This window comes from Mustela nivalis (assembly GCF_964662115.1).
Source record: "Mustela nivalis genome assembly, chromosome: 11".
NCBI classification, from domain to species: domain Eukaryota; kingdom Metazoa; phylum Chordata; class Mammalia; order Carnivora; family Mustelidae; genus Mustela; species Mustela nivalis.
Genome location: NC_139030.1, coordinates 77,963,801 through 77,982,168, shown reverse-complemented (window position 1 = coordinate 77,982,168; position 18,368 = coordinate 77,963,801). Strand labels below are relative to the sequence as shown.

Genomic DNA, 18,368 nt, shown 5'->3' with positions numbered 1-18,368 from the left:
CTATCTTTTATGTATACCTTCACAGTGTCTACGTTTTGATTTCTCAGAGAATCTGATGTGCATGTCTCAAATGTAGCTACATCCTGACTGTGACAGACCTACAAACAGCAACCACAAGGAAACCTTACTTATATCAGTGTTCTTGATGTATGCTTAGGATTGCCTAAAGGGCTCAGTTCTTTCCCCCTGTAGATGAATGAAGTTTACATCTCCAAAAAAAAAAAAAAAATGACAAGAGTTAGGGCTAATGTCAATAAATAGTCAGTTATATATCTCAATCATTTTGACCCACCAATTCAGATTTACCTCTGAGCCTCTCTTTCTTAGGCAAGATGTTCGAGAAACACACAAGCATTTAATTTTTCCTGAAATGCTCAAACAAAAAGACATTCCTTTTTAACAATGTGTTAAGTTCTAATAGTCACTTTACAAGCAGAAAGGGCAGAATGGAACATAAGCCTTTCTAAGCAATTATAAAACTAAATAGAAATCTGCAGGCACCTTTTTTTTTTAAATTTCTTTCAATAAATAGGTACTGAGCACCAAGCATTGTATGAAGTGTTCAAGACACTACAAGAATAAAACCCAAAGCCCTGCCTTCATGGCATTTATGTTGCACTGGTGGAGAGAAACAAACAAACAAACATATAAAAGTAGAACATGTAAAAGATTAAGGAAAATAATACTTGAATATTACTCTGATGAAGTTGAATATTTTCACATAGGTTGTTTGGTTTTCTTTGCACACAAGCAATGAGAATTAGGTCAAGAAACATTAACACACAAGTTCAAGTTAAATAATTTGGCCAAAATCACACAGCACATCAAAGAACATCTTACACCCAGGTCTTCCAATTCCATGCCTTGGGATTTTTTTCCACTACAAAGCACTGTCTACACAGTACCCAAAGTAAATTAAATGCTCCCAAAGAGTTGTGTATTGAATACCATGGAGATGAGATATCCAAATGATCTGAAAGAATAAATATACATCTGAATATTTCAGGGTTCTCCACTCACAGGCTCAGAGGGAGCAGGACTCCATAAGAATAGAATGAAGCAGCCAGATAATTAGCAAGGGAACACCTGTTATTTCCGTTTCTTATTCGTTTTTTATAGAAATTACTTTCAGAGGGATTCGGAGTCTATTTGCCTCCTTACAGATATTTCTATAGCTTTGGCCCATTAATACAGGAGTAAAGAGACATCATTTTGGTGGAAAGTCAATGGAAGAAAGAGAGAAGCATATGTTCTTAAAGGCAGGGATAGCTCACAGAGACCCTGGAATTTGGAAGAGTTGGACTGCTTTACAATTGCTAGGAAAGCCTTCTTTGGAGAGTCTTGAAAATGAACACCTCGGCTGCAATTTGGATTATTTGGATGGCCACAGAAGCTCAGTAGTTGTTCTGTTTAAGTTGAATAATTATGATTCTTGAAAGTAAAGTTACCAAGAAAAACAAGGAACCAAAGTTTCAATAATGTTGCTATTCATTAAGCTGTATTCCCCTGCTTCAGAATGCACAAGACTGATGTGGAAATGCCAGGGGCAAAACAGCATGCCAAGTTCTGTGAAGCTAATTATGACTGATATGTTTGCAGAAAGTCAGGAATAATACAGCAGAATGGACACCACACTCACAGGTTCATTTCATCCATGACTTTGCACTAAAACCAAGCAACAGGGAAAAGGCAGCAATTATCTAGTGAATTTAACCAGTGCTGATGTTTAGGGTCGATCACGCATTAGAACAACTTCCTAATTATTGTACCAATTGTCCACCAACTGCCTTGTGGAAACAGTGGAATCAGGATTCTAGTCTAGATTGTGGGAACCCCAGGTCTGAGCTCTCCCACCACTGTCTTGCTAACCAACTTGGATATAGTCCAGGTTTCTAAACATGATGTCAAAGCAAAAATTATACCAAAGTTAACCAGGTCAGGAAGACTTTATATAGGGCAAAAGGAGAGAATGTAGTCTAAATTCAACTCCCTGCAAACAAAGAGGAGGACAGTTTTTAAGAGCAGAGGTGGTTGTGGTGTTAGTTGGAATTAGCAAAGGAAAAGTAAACTTTCTCAAATCTTCATGGTAGGAGACAGTTTTATAACTTAGAGCAAAGGTGCCTATAGAAGTGAGGCTCTTTCCTTCCTATAGAAACTGGGAGATCTGGGTGCTATCTCCAGCTGCCAGGTAAGGGTTTTAATATAAAACTTTCATCCCTGTGAGGAAGGCAGAAATGGTCCAAAATACAGATTAAAGAGGAGTAATTCCAGCTTAGTTCAGTGTTCTGAATGAATCTGAGAGGCAATGTTGTCAGTGGCATCTGTGGGCTGAGAAGCAGGAGTTGTGCAATGTTGTGGGATGTACATCTTCTCAACAACAAGGACATTCAAATGATCTTAGAACTATATGAACCCTCTCAATCAAATGCTTTGATACATTTATTTGGTTAAGAGTAGACTTTTGTATTCCGGTCAAGGATACTTTGATGGGACAATGAATATTTTTGACGTGTACTTTTTCAACATATTCTAAACCTTTGCATATTTGTAAGGTAATAAATGTTTGGATCCAGGGTCCTAGACTCAGTTCCTCTTCCCTTACATGGACTTTCCTGGTCTCCCCTTGGAGATATTAACATCTATGTTCTCTGCACTCATAGGTAAATTTGGCTCAAGAATTACCAGGTAAAATGTATATTTAATTTATTCACCTTCCTTGATGCCTTCTCATACATTTAATCTAAATTACTACCTACCCATTAAAAATGACTAATAATTATGAGATATTTTAGAAACACTAAGACTTCTGTAATCTTAGCTACAGTGAAGATTCCAGAAGATTGAAATATTAAATTGTACCTGCATGACTTCATTAGATAATTTGCTCATCTGCCGACAATGTTTGTACAAATAGAAAAGGTTTTCAGCAGTGCCATTCCTTGGAGAAAATCTGGTAAACTGAAAGTCATTGGACCTTATCCCCCCCAAAGAGCAGGTGTCCTAGTTATTCATGAGCCAGTCCCTGAAGCTTCAAAATCGTGTAAGAAAGCAAACCAACAGACAGATAACAATCAGTCTCCAGAGAAGATCCTTCTCACTTGAGTGTTTTTCTCTGTGCATTGCATCAACACCTTCAATGTCTGTTTTCTGTTGATGAGTTCAAAGACTGTGACTTTTTATCTAAATCAAATGCTAATCAATTGAAATAAATCCTGCAAAGGATGCAGGGATCAGAAAGAGAAGAAAATGATATCGGAGAACTCTTTATCACATGTCAAACCATCTGCAAACGAGCAACTGGTAGAGTGAGATCAGTTAACATTGGAAGAAGAGAAAATCAATGAGTGGGATAACGTGACAAATATTTTCACAAGAGACTGACTTGAGAATCAAAGAATTAAACGGAGCACTGGCAAAATGGATGAGGCTGCTGCATATAGTACTAACACTGTTTATGATATTATGGTCAAAATGCCATGTTAACAGACAATTTTGAAGGGAAAATTACGACCATCCAACCCAATCAACACCTAATCCATTGTTGTCTTATCATACAACTCTTGTTATTTTTTAAATATTGGTAAAATGAACTAATTTTTATAAATTTTATGATTTTTCAGATAAATTTCTAGTCAAGTACATTAATTGTCTTCATTATTTAATGACATTTACTCTTCTTTATAGTGAATTTACTTCATTTGCCCTTTTTCGAGTTCCTGTCATCCTCACATGATGAAGATGGCATTCAAGTCACTAGGTTGCATTTTCTCCTCTCAACTAAAGCAAGTAAGTCCTCCCAACTATTTTTTTCCCCCTCTTCCAAACAACCATACCAGTCACATACAATCTTCAAGGTTAAAACTTGGATTAGATTTCCACATTTTCTGCCTCCCTCTTTATATATGCCCTTATCCATCCTATGGAAAATATCTCAGACCCAGTGGAAAAACTGAGAAAAGTGCCATTGTTAATATTTTGTATCATGATATGTTTTCTTTATGAAGAATGACTATGATCCACAAGGACTGGTGTGATTAAGTCTGGGATGACAGTTTCTCTGGATAACATGTTCTGTGGATACTGAATCACCTTTTTGGATACTTCTTTAATAGTGATTCATATGATGAAACTATAGCTCATTTCCTAACAAGGCTGCAATGAAATCACCACCTTTTTGTCACCTTTGCAAGAAAAAAAGACTAATGGTTTAAAAGAATGCCAGGTCAGCTCACTGACCTGTTGATAATCAGAGAGGTGAAGTGTATGTATCTTTTTAATTGCTATTTTGAAGCACTGTTAATTCATTCAGAAAAAAAAAAAGTAGAAATTAAAAATCTTCAGGTTATACTGAGTGCATGAGCCAGTAATGAGCACATCAGGGGCCAAGATTTCATAATGCAAAACTGACTTCAACTGGTCCTTTATTTTTTACTTGAATTTGTTGTTGTTGTTTAAATAAATGAGATACATTCTTTATGTGTCTGTATAAATTAAGTGGAAGTACTGGCTACTCAAACTATAAATGAATGAATAAATCTACTCATAGGCATAATCTATCAAGAGTTACTTATTGCATTCTTATGTTATTATTATGTTAAAAATTATAAATTTTTAGGACAAAAATCAATTAAGTGTATTGCTTAACTTATGTTAATACTAAAGTATACAGACAGAAAATTATCAATTCTCCTAGTATCTATGGAACCAAAATTAAATATTTTAAAATTCCTCTCCTTTTATTTAATACATTTTAATACTTGAAGTATGCTGCAATGTAAAATTTACAAACTAAAAAGGGCACTTTTGGGCACAAATATTTGACACAAATTGATATCCATTACATACACACATACTTTTAAAAATTTATGTATAATATGATAAATAATTAAAAATATATCTCACAAAACTTTAGCGTTCTATTTCATTATATGTTTGTTCCGAAAGAGTTGGCTTTACTTTAACGTTAATAATCTAATAATCTTTGGGCACCTGGGTGGCTCAGTCAGTTAAGAAGCTGGCTTTAGCTTACGTCATGATCCCAGAGTCTTGGGATCGAGCCCTGCATCAGGCTTCCTGCTCAGTGGAGAGCCTGCTTCTCTGTCTCCCTCCGCCTGCCACTCTGCCTAGTGCTCTCTATCTCTCCATCAAATAAACAAATAAAATCTTTTTTAAAAAATCTGATTATCTTGTGAGATTAAGAGTCACTTATGGCTTGTCTCCCTCCCAATCCCATCTTGTTTCATTGATTCTTCTCCTACCCACCTAAGCCCCCATGGGGGGAGGGGGTTTGGGAGAAGGGGGTTGGATTATGGACATTGGGGAGGGTATGTGCTTTGGTGAGTGCTGTGAAGTGTGTAAACCTGGTGATTCACAGACCTGTACCCCTGGGGATAAAAATATATGTTTATAAAAAATAAAAAATTAAAAAAAAAATCTGATTATCATTTTAAAGAAACTGCTTCTAACTTTTTAGATACAATCAAGCTATCATTAAAGAAAGTCTAAAAGTCTAATTAAATATGAATAGACCATTATTTTATATGAGTTCCAATTTGCCACAGATCAATTTAATTCCTCCAAAACAAAGGAAAATTTTTGCATTGTTTATAAAGAAAATGATTGATTGTGTGAGTCATTTAATAATGGATATTCCATCTTGTTGCACTTGGAATTTGTAACAGCTAACAGAAAAGATATATACAGTAAAATGGTAAAACATAAGTTAAAACTCAGGGCTAAGGAAAATAGAAATTATAACAAAAGATCATGGGGCACCTGGGTGGCTCAAATGGCTATGCGTCTGCCTTTGGCTCAGGTCATGATCCCAGGTCCTGGGATGGAGCCCTGCATGGGGTTCCCTGCTTAGGGGAAAACCTGCCTCTCCCTCTCCCTCTACTGCTCCCCCTGCTTGTGCTTTCTCTCTCCCTCTCAAATAAATAAATAAAATATTTACAAAAGAGAAATTATAGCAAAAGATCAGTATCATGGTTAAAAACAGCACAGATATTCAGGTAATAAACTCCTACATGGTTGTTATAAGTGAACTTTGAATTTGTTTCTGGGCTTTCTGGCAGCTGAAGTGGAGACATGGGCTGTTCTATAGATATTCTATTTCTTGAGGAAAAGTAGAGAAGATATTTAGATGTGGGTGATAGACAAATTCTGCTGCACCAGAAAATGCCAAGAGCTTCTGTGTTTTGGAGCTTATTGTTAGGATTACTTTAAATAAATCCCATGCAATGCGAAGTATAAGAATCAGGAGGTCAGGGTTTTATTACTCACCCCGTCTCTCAATATTTGTATGATTTGAGTAATTCATTTAACTTTTTGTGATTTCAATTTATCTGTAAAGGAAGGGCATTGAACAAGATAACCTTTACAGAAGTTCTTTGTAGTTCTAATATCTCATGTTTGCTAGGTTCCCACCTCTCCAGTACAGAAAGAAAGCACTTGATCTTTCAAAAAATATATTTTATAGGTAAATTTCTTACTAGGGAAGAAATTGTTTTAAGAAGTTGTTTTTAAACAGTTGGTTAAAGAAGTTAGGGGTCATCTGTCAATCTCAATCAAATAAAAGAACTGATCAGCTTGGTTAGCCAGAGAGCAGTCTCTTAGGAAATGAGGAGAAACTAGAGTTAACATGTGCTCAGTATCTACCTCCCAGTATGTTTGCCTCCATCTGCAATGCCACCTGCCCCTAGTATGACATGTAAGGAGGACAGAAACTCAGTCGTACCCTATCTCAGAATCTTGAAGGTGTCAGAAGTGAGTGTCCGATCAGTAATTGTCACTAGTCTTCCTTTTCTTCTGTTAACATGCTACCAGAATCACTGTGCAGAATTAGAAGCATCTAATGCAGAGTTTGAGGTCTAATGTGATCGCCTTATCTTGAAAAGGTTATGCAGTTAAAATAACCTTTAAAAATTCCTTAAGAAATTTATAAATTATGACATGTTGACTTTTGCAAAAAAGTCTTATAACATTATTTGTGTGTGTATGTACTATGTAGAAATATATAATATGTAATCAAAATACAAATAAATATAAGCTTACCATGTTTTTAATAATGAGAAAGAGCCGGAGAATGAAATATTTTTAAAAAAGGAAAATAAACGTATAGCATTGAATTTTCATGGGTTAAATGTGCTTATGGTATGCCATTATAGCATAAATAGCAGCAGCTCTGGGGGACTGTAAAATGGGCAAGGTGTGAATTGACATCAGGATGAGTATGATTTCCCATTCACACTCCATGTCCTCAGGAGCAGAAACCTGCAGGCCACAGTATTCATTATTATCTGGATCTGGTGCATAGGGCCTGCTTCCTGACTGCTTCAACTAGTCGAGGTGAGTTCCATCTCTCCCTTTCTCCAATCCCATCCTCATATCACTGGATGTTAGTGATGAGGATCTTTCGAAGTCCAAAGCAAAGAAAGAATTCTGTTAGATCAGGCAAAATATGCTAGGTTTTACTGCAGTTTCAAACAACTCCAAAATCCTGGAGAATTAAAATCTCAAAGGTCTATGTCCTGCTCATGTTATGTATCTATCATGGATTGGCTGAGAGCTCTGCTTCAAGCTGTGGTCACTCTAAAACTCAGGCTGGTGGAGCATGCACTATGTGAAATCTGTTATTCACTTTGGCAGAAAGCAGGAGAAATGAAGCAATCATAAATGCCCTCTTTAATACTTCCATTTGGAAAAGACACATGTCCCTTCTACATACTTACAATTGGCCCAAGCAAGTTATATGGCCCAAGCTATATGGCCATAGCTTGCACCAAAGACATGAGCAACTGGAATCCTACCCCATGCTTAGGAACACAGCTAGAAATATTTGCTGAAAACCATTAATGACCATTGCAACAAACAGATGCAACAAAGAGTGAATTCTGTAAGGTCACCAGTTCTACTCTGAACTGCTTTCATGGTCATTTTTTTTTTAAAGATTTTATTTTATTTTTTAAATTTTTCTGAGAGACAGTACAAGCAGGGGGAGGGGCAGAGGGAGAGAGAGAATCCCAGACAGACTTCCTGCTAAGCATGGAGCTAACATGGGGCTCTATCTCACACCCTGAGATCATGACCTGAGCCAAAACCAAGAGTCTAATCCTTAATCAAATGAGCCACCCAGGTGCCCCCTGGTTTTATGTTCTTAAATAAACTTCAGGAACTGGGGTCATTATGTCAGTTCAGCTACAATGAATGACTCATATATAGCAGTGGAGAAACAAATCATCCTGTCACTTTTCCCTTTTATTTAAGAAAAAAAAGGAGAGAGAGAAAAAGAGAAAGGGAGAGAGAGAGAGAGGGTACTCTTAGTATAATCTCAAGTGCCAATTCAGAGCTAGCATGATGAATTTTTTAGTTAAATTAACGCCTGTTGTGACCCTCAAAGATTCCATTTTCAAATCCCCAGAACCTGTGCATATGTTGTTATATGGCAAAGTAGAATCAAGTTTCAAGATGGAATTAAGGTTATTAATCAGCTGACCTTGATGTAGGGAGATTATCCTGAATCATCTGGAAGGATCCAATGTAATTTTTACAATTTTATAATTTTTACAAGTGCAAAAGGGAGGCAGAACAAGAGGTCAGAAACCAGAAAGATGTGATGTGAGAACACAAGCCACCATTGCTGCCTTTGAAGATGGAGGAAAGGTGTCATCAAGAAAATGTTATAAGCAGCCTTTGAAAGTTGGAAAAGGCAAGAAAACAAATTCCTCCATAAAGTCTCCAGAAAAAAATACAGACTTGGGAAGACACTGATTTTATTCCAGTGAGACCCATAGCAGACTTCCAATGTAGAGAACTGTAAGATAATAAATTTATGTTGATCCAAGCCAATAATTTTACAATTTGTTAAAGCAAAATAGAAAAACTAATATAATACCTTTATTTTTTTAAACTAACTTGTACTTCTAAAACCATGGCTACTCTAAGAGGTTCCGTTAACTATTTCAATAATTTGGCCATGCAATATGTATTTTAAATTAAAGGAATAAAAAGAAGCACACTGGTCTGCATATTATTTCTTTAGAGAGAAATTCTCTCAAACCATAGGTCTAATATGCCATCTCTTCTATTTCCTACAGAGTGTGGCTTGATATGCAGGTAGATTTTTCAGCGCCTGGATTCTTACACCTCTTTGGGAACAGATACAAACTTTTTTTCATTCATGTGCTTGACTCTATTGGCAGTCATGTGCTGGGTTTCCACTGCTTTCTCGTTGTTGTGTCAAAATCTCTTGCAACATCCACCTGTCTTCACAGTTGCTTTTGATTTAGGGACCATAGTTGAATCAAAAACATTTAACAAAAGAAATGCATGTTGAAATTATATACTATGATCATGGAGAGCAAGAATAATTTCTTATTCACCATTATATATATATGCCTCAGTAACTTTCTTAGTTCAAAAATACCTGAAATACATGAAGCCATGTGGCATGAATAAGTGTCTTGGAGGCCTCCAGAGTAGGAAGGTGCATGTATTAGGAAACAGAAAAGGACAATGATGTAGTTTGGAAACCTTCAAACACTGGAATTTAAAAAGCAGTGTTCAATTTCTGACTCTGTCTCTCACTAGTTGTATCATCTTGGACAAGTCATTTAACTTTTCTAAGCCTAACTTTCTTCATCTTCAAAATGGGAAAAAATCATTGCACTGACTTCCAGTTTCCACTGCAGGAAATTCTATTACCCTATATATAATACCAGACTTTTAATAAAAGTTATAAGACATGTTAAAAGGCAAAGAGGAAATTAAAAAAAAAAAACAACAACAACAACAACAAAAAAACACTTTCAAGGGACAAAGCAACCAACAGAACCAGACTTGACTCTGTCACCAATGTTCAAACTATCTGACAAAGAATTCAAAATAATTATTAGTTTAATGACTCTGATGGAAAAAGTACACTGTATGCAAGCTGACATGGGCAATTTCTGTAAAGACATAAAACTATAAGAACAATCAAATGGGCATGTTAGAAATGCAAATCACTTAATGGAATGAAGAACACCTCTAACAAATTCTTCAGTAGAATCAAGTTAGCTCAGGAAAGAATCAATGAACTTGAAGCTGGCCAATACAAATTACTTAAACTGAAACAAAAGGAGAAAAAATAGAATAAAAAACCAACTAACTAAACAAAAATGGAAGTGAGTGTTTAAGAACTGTATTCTGATATATGCACAATTGGAATTCTTGAAGAAAAAGAGAGAATAAGAACAGGGTAGGGAACATATTAAGAGATCATGGATTTTTTCTTTTCAGAGTTAATAACAGACACTAAACCACAGATCCTAAGAAGCTCAGAGAATACCATGTGGGATAAATACAACACACATACACACCTTGGCAAATTACATTTAAATTGTTCTAAATAAAAGATTAAAAAGAGCATTTTTTTTGTAAATCTTTTTTTTTATACAGTTTGTTTTTATTTTTTATGAACATATATTTTTATCCCCAGGGGTACAGGTCTGTGAATCACCAGGTTTACACACTTCACAGCACTCACCAAAGCACATACCCTCCCCAATGTCCATAATCCCACCCCCTTCTCCCAAACCCCCTCCCCCCAGCAACCCTCAGTTTGTTTTGTGAGATTAAGAGAACATTTTGAAGGCAGGCAGGGAAAAAGGTCATGTAACATAGAGAGAAGCAAAAATAAAAATGAAAACAGTTTCTTAGCACAAACCATAAAAACCAAAGGACAATGGAGTGATAGCTTTAAAACAATGAAAGAAAAAATATCTTGCCAACACAGACAGCTATAGTCCAAACAATATGATTCAAAAAGTAAAGGGAAAATAGCCTTTCTCAGTCAAACAAAAATAGAAAATTCACTGCCAGCAGACATTTCTTATAGGAGAAGTTAAAGGAAGTTTTATTTACAGAAGCTTGGCTCTACACAGATAAAGTGTCAGAAATGGAATACATGAGGGTAAAATGAAATTTATTATTTTCTTATTTCCAATTACTCTAAGAAAAAGCTTACTTGTAAAGCAAACATCGCAATAAATAGTGTTTACAGCATACACAAAAACAAAATATATGACAATAGCATGAAGAGAATTTGGATATATACCTGTAGGAGATTTACACTGGGTATGAAGTGGTATATTTTAATTTGAAGGTAAATAATGAAAGCTAGTAATGATATACATAAATTCTTTTTTTAAAGACTTATTTATTTAATTTACAGAGTGATAGAGAAAGCACGGAGGAGAGGGATAGAGGAGAGAGAGCCCAAGCCGACTCCATGCGTGGGGCTTGATCTCATGACCCTGAGATAAGACCCAAGTAGAAATCAAGAGTCGGACATTTAACCAATTAATCCACCCAGACACCCCTATAAATTCTAAACCATAAGGTTATCACAAATTTTTAAGAAAAGAAGTATAAACAAATAAATTAATAAAGATAAAAGGAATCATTAAAAAATTATCAACCCAGTGGAAGGCAGAAAAGAGGAGAAAAGAAACAAATAACAGATAACACAAACAGAAAATAGTCAGTTGGTGAATTTTAATCCAGACTTTCTAGAATCATAATAAATGTGAATGGTCTAAACATACCAATTAAAAGAAAGAGATTATCAGATGGGATTTTTAAAAAGTAAGATACAAAAGCCTATCTATAAGAAACAACTTTCAACATGAAGACTAAGGTTAGGAGAAAAAAGATGGAAAAAGTTAAGCCAAGAGGAAGCTGCAGTAGCTATTCCAAGGTCATCTAAAGTGTGCTTCATGTCTGAGTTATGTGGGCTATTCCCCAACACTGATTTTAAAAATCTATCATGAAACAGTTGAATTTGGAGGAATTTATCAAGTATGATAAGCAGAAACAGCTAAAAGTTCACTGCTCCTTATACTTCACACACACTATCTCAAGTCTTCCAGTTTGCCCCAATATGGGCAAACTGCTAAGTAGTAAAACCGAGATACTGTACTGTGTTCTTTACAACAAATAAGATTTTATTGTACTTTCTGTGAACATTATGCTCCTCTCCCTATGGCAGAATAATTAAAAACAAGTGGGCTTTCTATTGGATGCTTCTGTTCTTTCAAATGCCTTAATTTCTTGTGTCTCTTTCAGAAGAATGAGATGTTCATCCGTATCATGCACAACCGAAGGACACTGCTACAATAAAGCCTATAGCAGTACAAGTTAGAAGTAAAAGGGACCTAGAAGAGCAGAATATTCGGGGTATATGTTATGACATCTAAGAGATGACAGAGGAATCGAGCAACATGCTGAGACACTCACAGCCATCACTTTCAGAACAGGACTAAACCCCAGGTCTCCTGCCATCAAATACATCACTATTTCTTCTTTCTCACTTTACAAGTCTCTGTAGCTGTTGACTCTCATGTACAGAATAAAACCCCATTAAAATGACTAGTACCAGACAAAGCCAACCCCTTGTGAATGAGTTTCAACAAGTTTTTATTGAAAGGTTATCTGTTTTCAGATTCATACGAAAGGAAATAGTCAAGAGTATTACACTTCTGTATTCTATTTATCTGAAACTCAGATAAGCTTTTACAGTTCATTTTAAAAAATTGAGTATTTAGTATCAGATACATATTCTACCACAGGAACCACATAGAGAGAGAGACCAGAATGTCTTCAGAGTCTCTGTCTCTTCTTCAGATACCTGTTACCCTGAGGCAATGTAGATCTCAGAGTCCTTGGCACCAGGACTAATTTCCACTTTCCTTCTTTGTAGGAAACAGCACCTCTTAAGCCACATTTCTTTGTGAATTCTGAGTTGGAGAATGTGGTCAAGTCAGAGCTGCTTTTTGAAGAGCATGACTTTCAGGATAGAGAATGGTTGTGGTTTATACTTAAGACATTATCTGTTATTTGTCCCTTTTCCTCTATTTCTTAAGAGTGATAGATTCATCTTTTCTGAGAGTTTCAGATAAATAGAATACAGAAGTGTAATACTCTTGACTATTTCCTTTCGTATGAATCTGAAAACAGATAACCTTTCAATAAAAACTTGTTGACAGAAGACCATAGTCTAGTTTACAGTATTGGGTTGTTTGCTCCATTAAAAGAAAGGAAATCCAGTTTTTTTTTTCTTTTTCCCTAGAACTAGCATTCTTAGAGGAAAAGGATTGAGATTTCGGTGAAATGTTGCTAGGTTAATCTTAGGTTTGTTAAAATAAATTCACAGGAAATCTCTATCAAAATACCTTGTTTTCTCAAAAGTTCATCTTTGATAATTTTCTCAAAGTGTCATATAAAAACTAAATTACTAAAATAGAATCCAGTAGGCAAAACAAAACAAAAAAGTATAAAAATGTAAGTCATTTAGGAAATGAGACAGCCCCTTTCTTAAATTTCAAATTAAACCTTAGATAGTTGACAAAGTTGACAAATTATTTCTGTTTACAAAAATAGTATTTTCAGTATTAGTTGATTTTAAAAGATGATCTTGCTTTTAGGCTGCCCCCATGTGTTCTAAAGATATTAGTGTTTGTCCAAACTGTACACCAAAATCTCTTTTGGAAGGAAGTGTGGATTTTTTAGTCAGTACAAGAAAGAAAGCCTCACCTGAAGCCAGAGAACTCTGTGGATGACCCAGCTCTGCTACTGTTGTGTGACCTTCTAAATGTAATTATTTTCCTCATTTAATTTCCTTTTGCTTCAAATTTTTCAAGTAAGAAATAGAGATAATTATATCCATCATATTAACTCACCAGGATGTGATGATCAAACAATTTAATAAACTAATACTTCATAAATATAAACCTTATTTTATACATACCACTTGTATGATTATATGATTTACCTATATAATTGGGACTTACAGGGGTAGCTATTGTATTGTAGCACCATGAACTACAGAAACAAAACACGCTGGGTGAGAGTCTTTAGATATTCTTTTATTTTCAAAATGGCTACTTGTGTGACCTTAGCAAATCAAATAAACTTCTTGTAAAATAGATAACTAAAAAAATTTCCCCCTTTTTTATGTTTTCTTCTTGAACTTGAGTAGTAGTTGGGACACACTTGGCTTCTGGATCTATAATGCAACTAAGATGGGAACACTTTGTCTTTCCATAGCTCAGACCCATGTCTGGAAACACCTTCCAGTTTTGACTGAAAGAACTCTCTACTATAATCCACATAGATTATTGTGTATTTAAAAATGAAAATATTAACAACTAATTGGAGCTTTCACAGAAGTAATATAATACAACAGCTTAAAACACAAATAAGTCCTTTTTTAAAAAAATGCTTCAAGTATCTAAACTGTATGAATCAAAAACAATTTTGAGATCAATCACTGCAGAACACTGCTTGAATAAAATTTCATCTATATCTTTGGTTCACTGAAAATGTTAAGAAACTGTAAAAGACAACACATGAAAAAATCTATAATTAACTCAATGTATTATAAATCATTTTGTTTTTCCTACCCAAGTGTTAAACAGAATGTCTTCAACTGCTTTATAATTCTTAAGAGAAACTGATTTATAATCACTGATTTAATTATATTAGATACTGAAAATATTCAGATTTAACACAAATATTGATGGACAACCACTTGATTTTTCTTGATCATTGCCAGTTTCTTAAAAAAAAAAAAAAAAAACCTGTAAAACTTCCCAGTCATCAATTCCTTAAGTTCAAAGTTCTTTGGACAAGTGGTATGACTAATATAATAGTTTCACACACTGTTTGGTAATTCTAGTTTATCTTTTGCTTATCAATGCTTCTGGTTTCCAATAAAATATCATGTTTCTTGTATTCATTGAAATAGAGGATCAAATTAGCTATTCTATAAGCTTTAACTGAATATGTCTTATATAAGAAAAGATGTTAATAAAATAGCTGAATTACTACACTGATTTGTGGAAATATGATGTGTTCTGGTAAACAAACAATACTATTCAAATTTCAATTCAATTTGTTGTAGCTGCTATTAAACCTATATTAATATTTTAATAGAATACTACAAGACACAGCAATATCATAGCAGTTGGTCAACTCTTTATAAAATCATTTTTACTGAAATGCAATACAAATAATTTTAAGGAATTATTGGCATAATGAATTTTAATATTTTAGAAATTTTTTAATATTTTAGAAAATGTCCCAGTTTTTGAATAGGAATATAGTCCTTACTCAGGCACTGGCACCACAGGCATCTGCAAACCTGTGTGTAAGGCAAGCAAGGTCTTTCTTATCTTAGAGGGATGTCTCTATGGGAAAGCTGGAATCACAGTTTACCATTTCAATTCCAAAGATCTTAGGCAGTAGAATAGGGGGTGTAGAAAGTAAAGCCCCAGTGGGCTTTCTTTCAAAGTGTCCCACACTTTTACCTACAAATCAGTGACAGTATTTTTTTTTTTTAATTTTAAACCAAAACACACACACACACACACACACACACACACACAACACACACACACAATCAAAACAAAACAAAAAGCTTCCTGCAATTCTTATTATCCTTATCAGGCATTAGGGCTAAATGGAAAGACTTCGTGGTAGTTTGACCATGTTTGGCCCAGGGTTAGAGATTTTGCACTGGAGAGCAGCTTCAGGCCAGGCATAGAAACCACCAGGGGCCTTTTCAGAACCCTTTGCTGCCCCCACAGAGAAGGGATGCTTAAAGAGGAAATTGCCTGTGGAGCTGGGAAAGCTCTATTTCATTACAGAATATAAATACTTCAAGTCTCTAGATGGCAGCCTTCAACGCGCTTGAAAAGCAGTTTCGTCCTCCTCTGCCACCTCCACTCCACTCTCACCCCCATCTTGGCTACTTGGCAATATAGTATCAGCTACATGTGTGCCCTAGCCTGCGGATGTTGGATTTTGCTGCTCTCCAAGAAAGCGAGCTGAAAAATGTTTCTTCCTGTGCCTGATGATCTCGGCGGGAAGCTGCCTAGATGGGGGCTTGAGGAAAGGGGGAAGGAAGGGATGACAGCATGAGCAACAGGAAGCCCCTCGCCCAGCAGAGGTGGGACAGGAGCCAGACCCCCGCACCCAGCGGTCTTCAACATTTCCCGCTCTCTGGGTGGATCCTCTTACCTGCACAAAGAACACAAAAGCCACCTGCCCAGCTGAGGGAACACAACCGGTGCTACAACCTCAATTTACCCCTAAACGTTTTGTGGGGGGTTGAAATATAAAAATCTCAGTTTCTCAAATTCACAAAGGACTGAGTGTGAGGGAGCGCGGAACCGGGGCAAAGCGGGGAGAAGGAGACGCAACCCGGGGAAACGCGCTGCTCCCACCTGGCTTGAGTCGAAGGTGGCGTCCCTGAATTACCCCGTGTGGACCTCAGGCTGGGACGGAGGCAGGGGACGCGCTCGGCCAGCGCAGAGTTGTCTAGGATATGGGAACGGGTGGGACTGGACCGGCCTGCTGTCCCAGGTCTCAAATGTGGCTCAGCCTAGATGTCGTCGGGGATTAGGGGCAATTTCACCACCCCACTCCCCTGCTCTTCTCCCCAACCACTTGCCACCCCGGCAACGGCGGACACTCGCTCAGATCCAGATGGATAAGGATGGGGGTACTTTGCCCGAGTCTTGCTCCCTCCTATTCTCATCCCTACCTTGAAGCGGAGCTCCCCTCAAGGCGCGAAACCCGTGTAGGCTGCGTCCACGGAAAGTGCGGTTCCCGGCTCCCGCCGCGGAGAGCAGACCCCGGGCCCGGCCCCAGAAGCTGGCCGGAGCTGTACCCCAACCCCGAGCCGCCCCGGCGCGCAGGCCGCACCCAGCTCCGCGCCCTGTGGGGCAGTGGACTGGGGTCACCCGTCCCCAGGGTGGCCAGACCCTACCAAGCGTAGACCCTAATGCCCCGCAAGCTCGAGAGCCATCCGAGGCGCACCGCGGAGTTTGAGGGCCACTGGGTGGGGCAACGGGGAGTGCAGGTCTTACCTGGGTACGGAGAGAAGGGAGTTGCCATCCATTGTCGATGGGCGCGCAGAGAAGAGGCGGAAAGCGCGGGCGAAGGACGGAAGTCTGTGGCGCGAGGATCTGGTTCCCGGAGCGCACGGACGGGCGCGCGCGGGGACAGAGGCGCGCAGGCTGGGACCGCTGTAGGGACACGCTCCGCCCCGGCCGGGAAGCGCTGCGCGCCGCGACCGCTGGATCCCCTCCCGGTCGCCCCGCAGATCTGGCTGGAGCGCGGGGCCAAAGCCGCAGTCCTTCCTGCCCTTCTCCACTGAAGCCCCAGGCAAGGTTGCGGCAGGCTCCCTCGGAGCTTTTCCTGCCTCTCCTGGAGCCCAGTAGAGATGACTCCGACAGAATTTCTCTCTCCCCGCCCCGCCGTAGCGTGTCCTTCCCTCTACCTCTAGGGTATAACAGGTCTCAACCCCGAAGTTGTTCACCCACTTTCCCACATTCACGCTTTACTGGCAATGTCCATATTCCCCACTGGTCGCGCACCAGTCCTCTGGCTGCTTCTCTAGATCTGGGGAGTTTTTTGTTACCTTCTGCAATGTTAGTGGCTGATAACTCCTGGCGATGCAATGCTCTCCTTGATCCCCCAACTATTTTCCTTTTACGTAGACTCTCTTTCCTGTTTCGGGTTCTCACAATTCATCTAACTCATTTTGCTTAATTGTGACTCACTTATGCCTTGCTTGTTAGAAGCTTGTGTGCACAGATCTCAAAAGCCATGACAGTGGCCATCCATCAGAGACCAGCACCCAGGCCCTGGGAGGAAGGTCTGTAACAAAAATTCCTCAGTGCCTGCTTCAGTATCTCCTTGAGCAAAAAAATGACATTTGTTTTAAGAAGAAAGACATTCGTCGTAGCAAATGACTCTTAAGAGGGTACTACTGACTCTGATCCTTTTTCATTACATGAAACATATATGTAATATATTTATATAAAAGAAAACCATAGAACTCCCACAAATGGCAAGGTGGAGTATTTGTATTTTGCCCCATTCCTCCTGGGCAACTAAAAACTGGAGATTACAAAACAAATATGAGAAAACAAGAAGGTACACAGAGAAGGCAGGCAAGCTAGGGACCTTGGGATACAAGGATTGACATTACAGTGACTTCCTGGGTTTTCTTTTTGCCACACATATCCCAGCCTTGGGGCTGAAGAAGCTGGCAAACTGGAAATGTCAATGGGTACAGACAGGAAGAACCTCCTCTTTCTAGCTATAGGACCAGAAAAAGGATAATCTAACAAGACAGAAAATTTATAGACAGTAATGGCTATGCTATGTCAGAACACCAAAGAAAAATTCCCATAGTCCCACTTTACCTAAACCATCAAAAGACAAGTGGGAAACCCAGATTCTACTATGTCTAGGCTCTAAAGAAGCATCCTCAACCCCCAGCCTAGCTGGTGTCCTTGAAGACTAAGTAGGGAGCCAGC

General features: G+C 37.9%; 1 protein-coding gene across 6 annotated transcripts in view; it reads right to left on the bottom strand.

Annotated features, from left to right (window-relative positions):
• Positions 1–17,482, bottom strand: part of SPHKAP (SPHK1 interactor, AKAP domain containing) — a 168,826-nt gene extending 151,344 nt beyond the window's left edge. For 3 of the 6 annotated variants that reach the window (XM_082689969.1, XM_082689970.1, XM_082689974.1), the window contains exon 1: positions 16,911–17,482. In XM_082689969.1, coding sequence (XP_082546095.1) covers positions 16,911–16,938 — 28 coding nt within the window. In that variant the 5' untranslated portion in view covers positions 16,939–17,482. Of the gene's footprint in view, positions 1–16,585; positions 16,830–16,910 lie in introns of those variants that run through there. The other 3 variants (XM_082689971.1, XM_082689972.1, XM_082689973.1) reach the window with 2 other exon arrangements.
• Between the last annotated feature and the right edge of the window lie 886 nt (positions 17,483–18,368).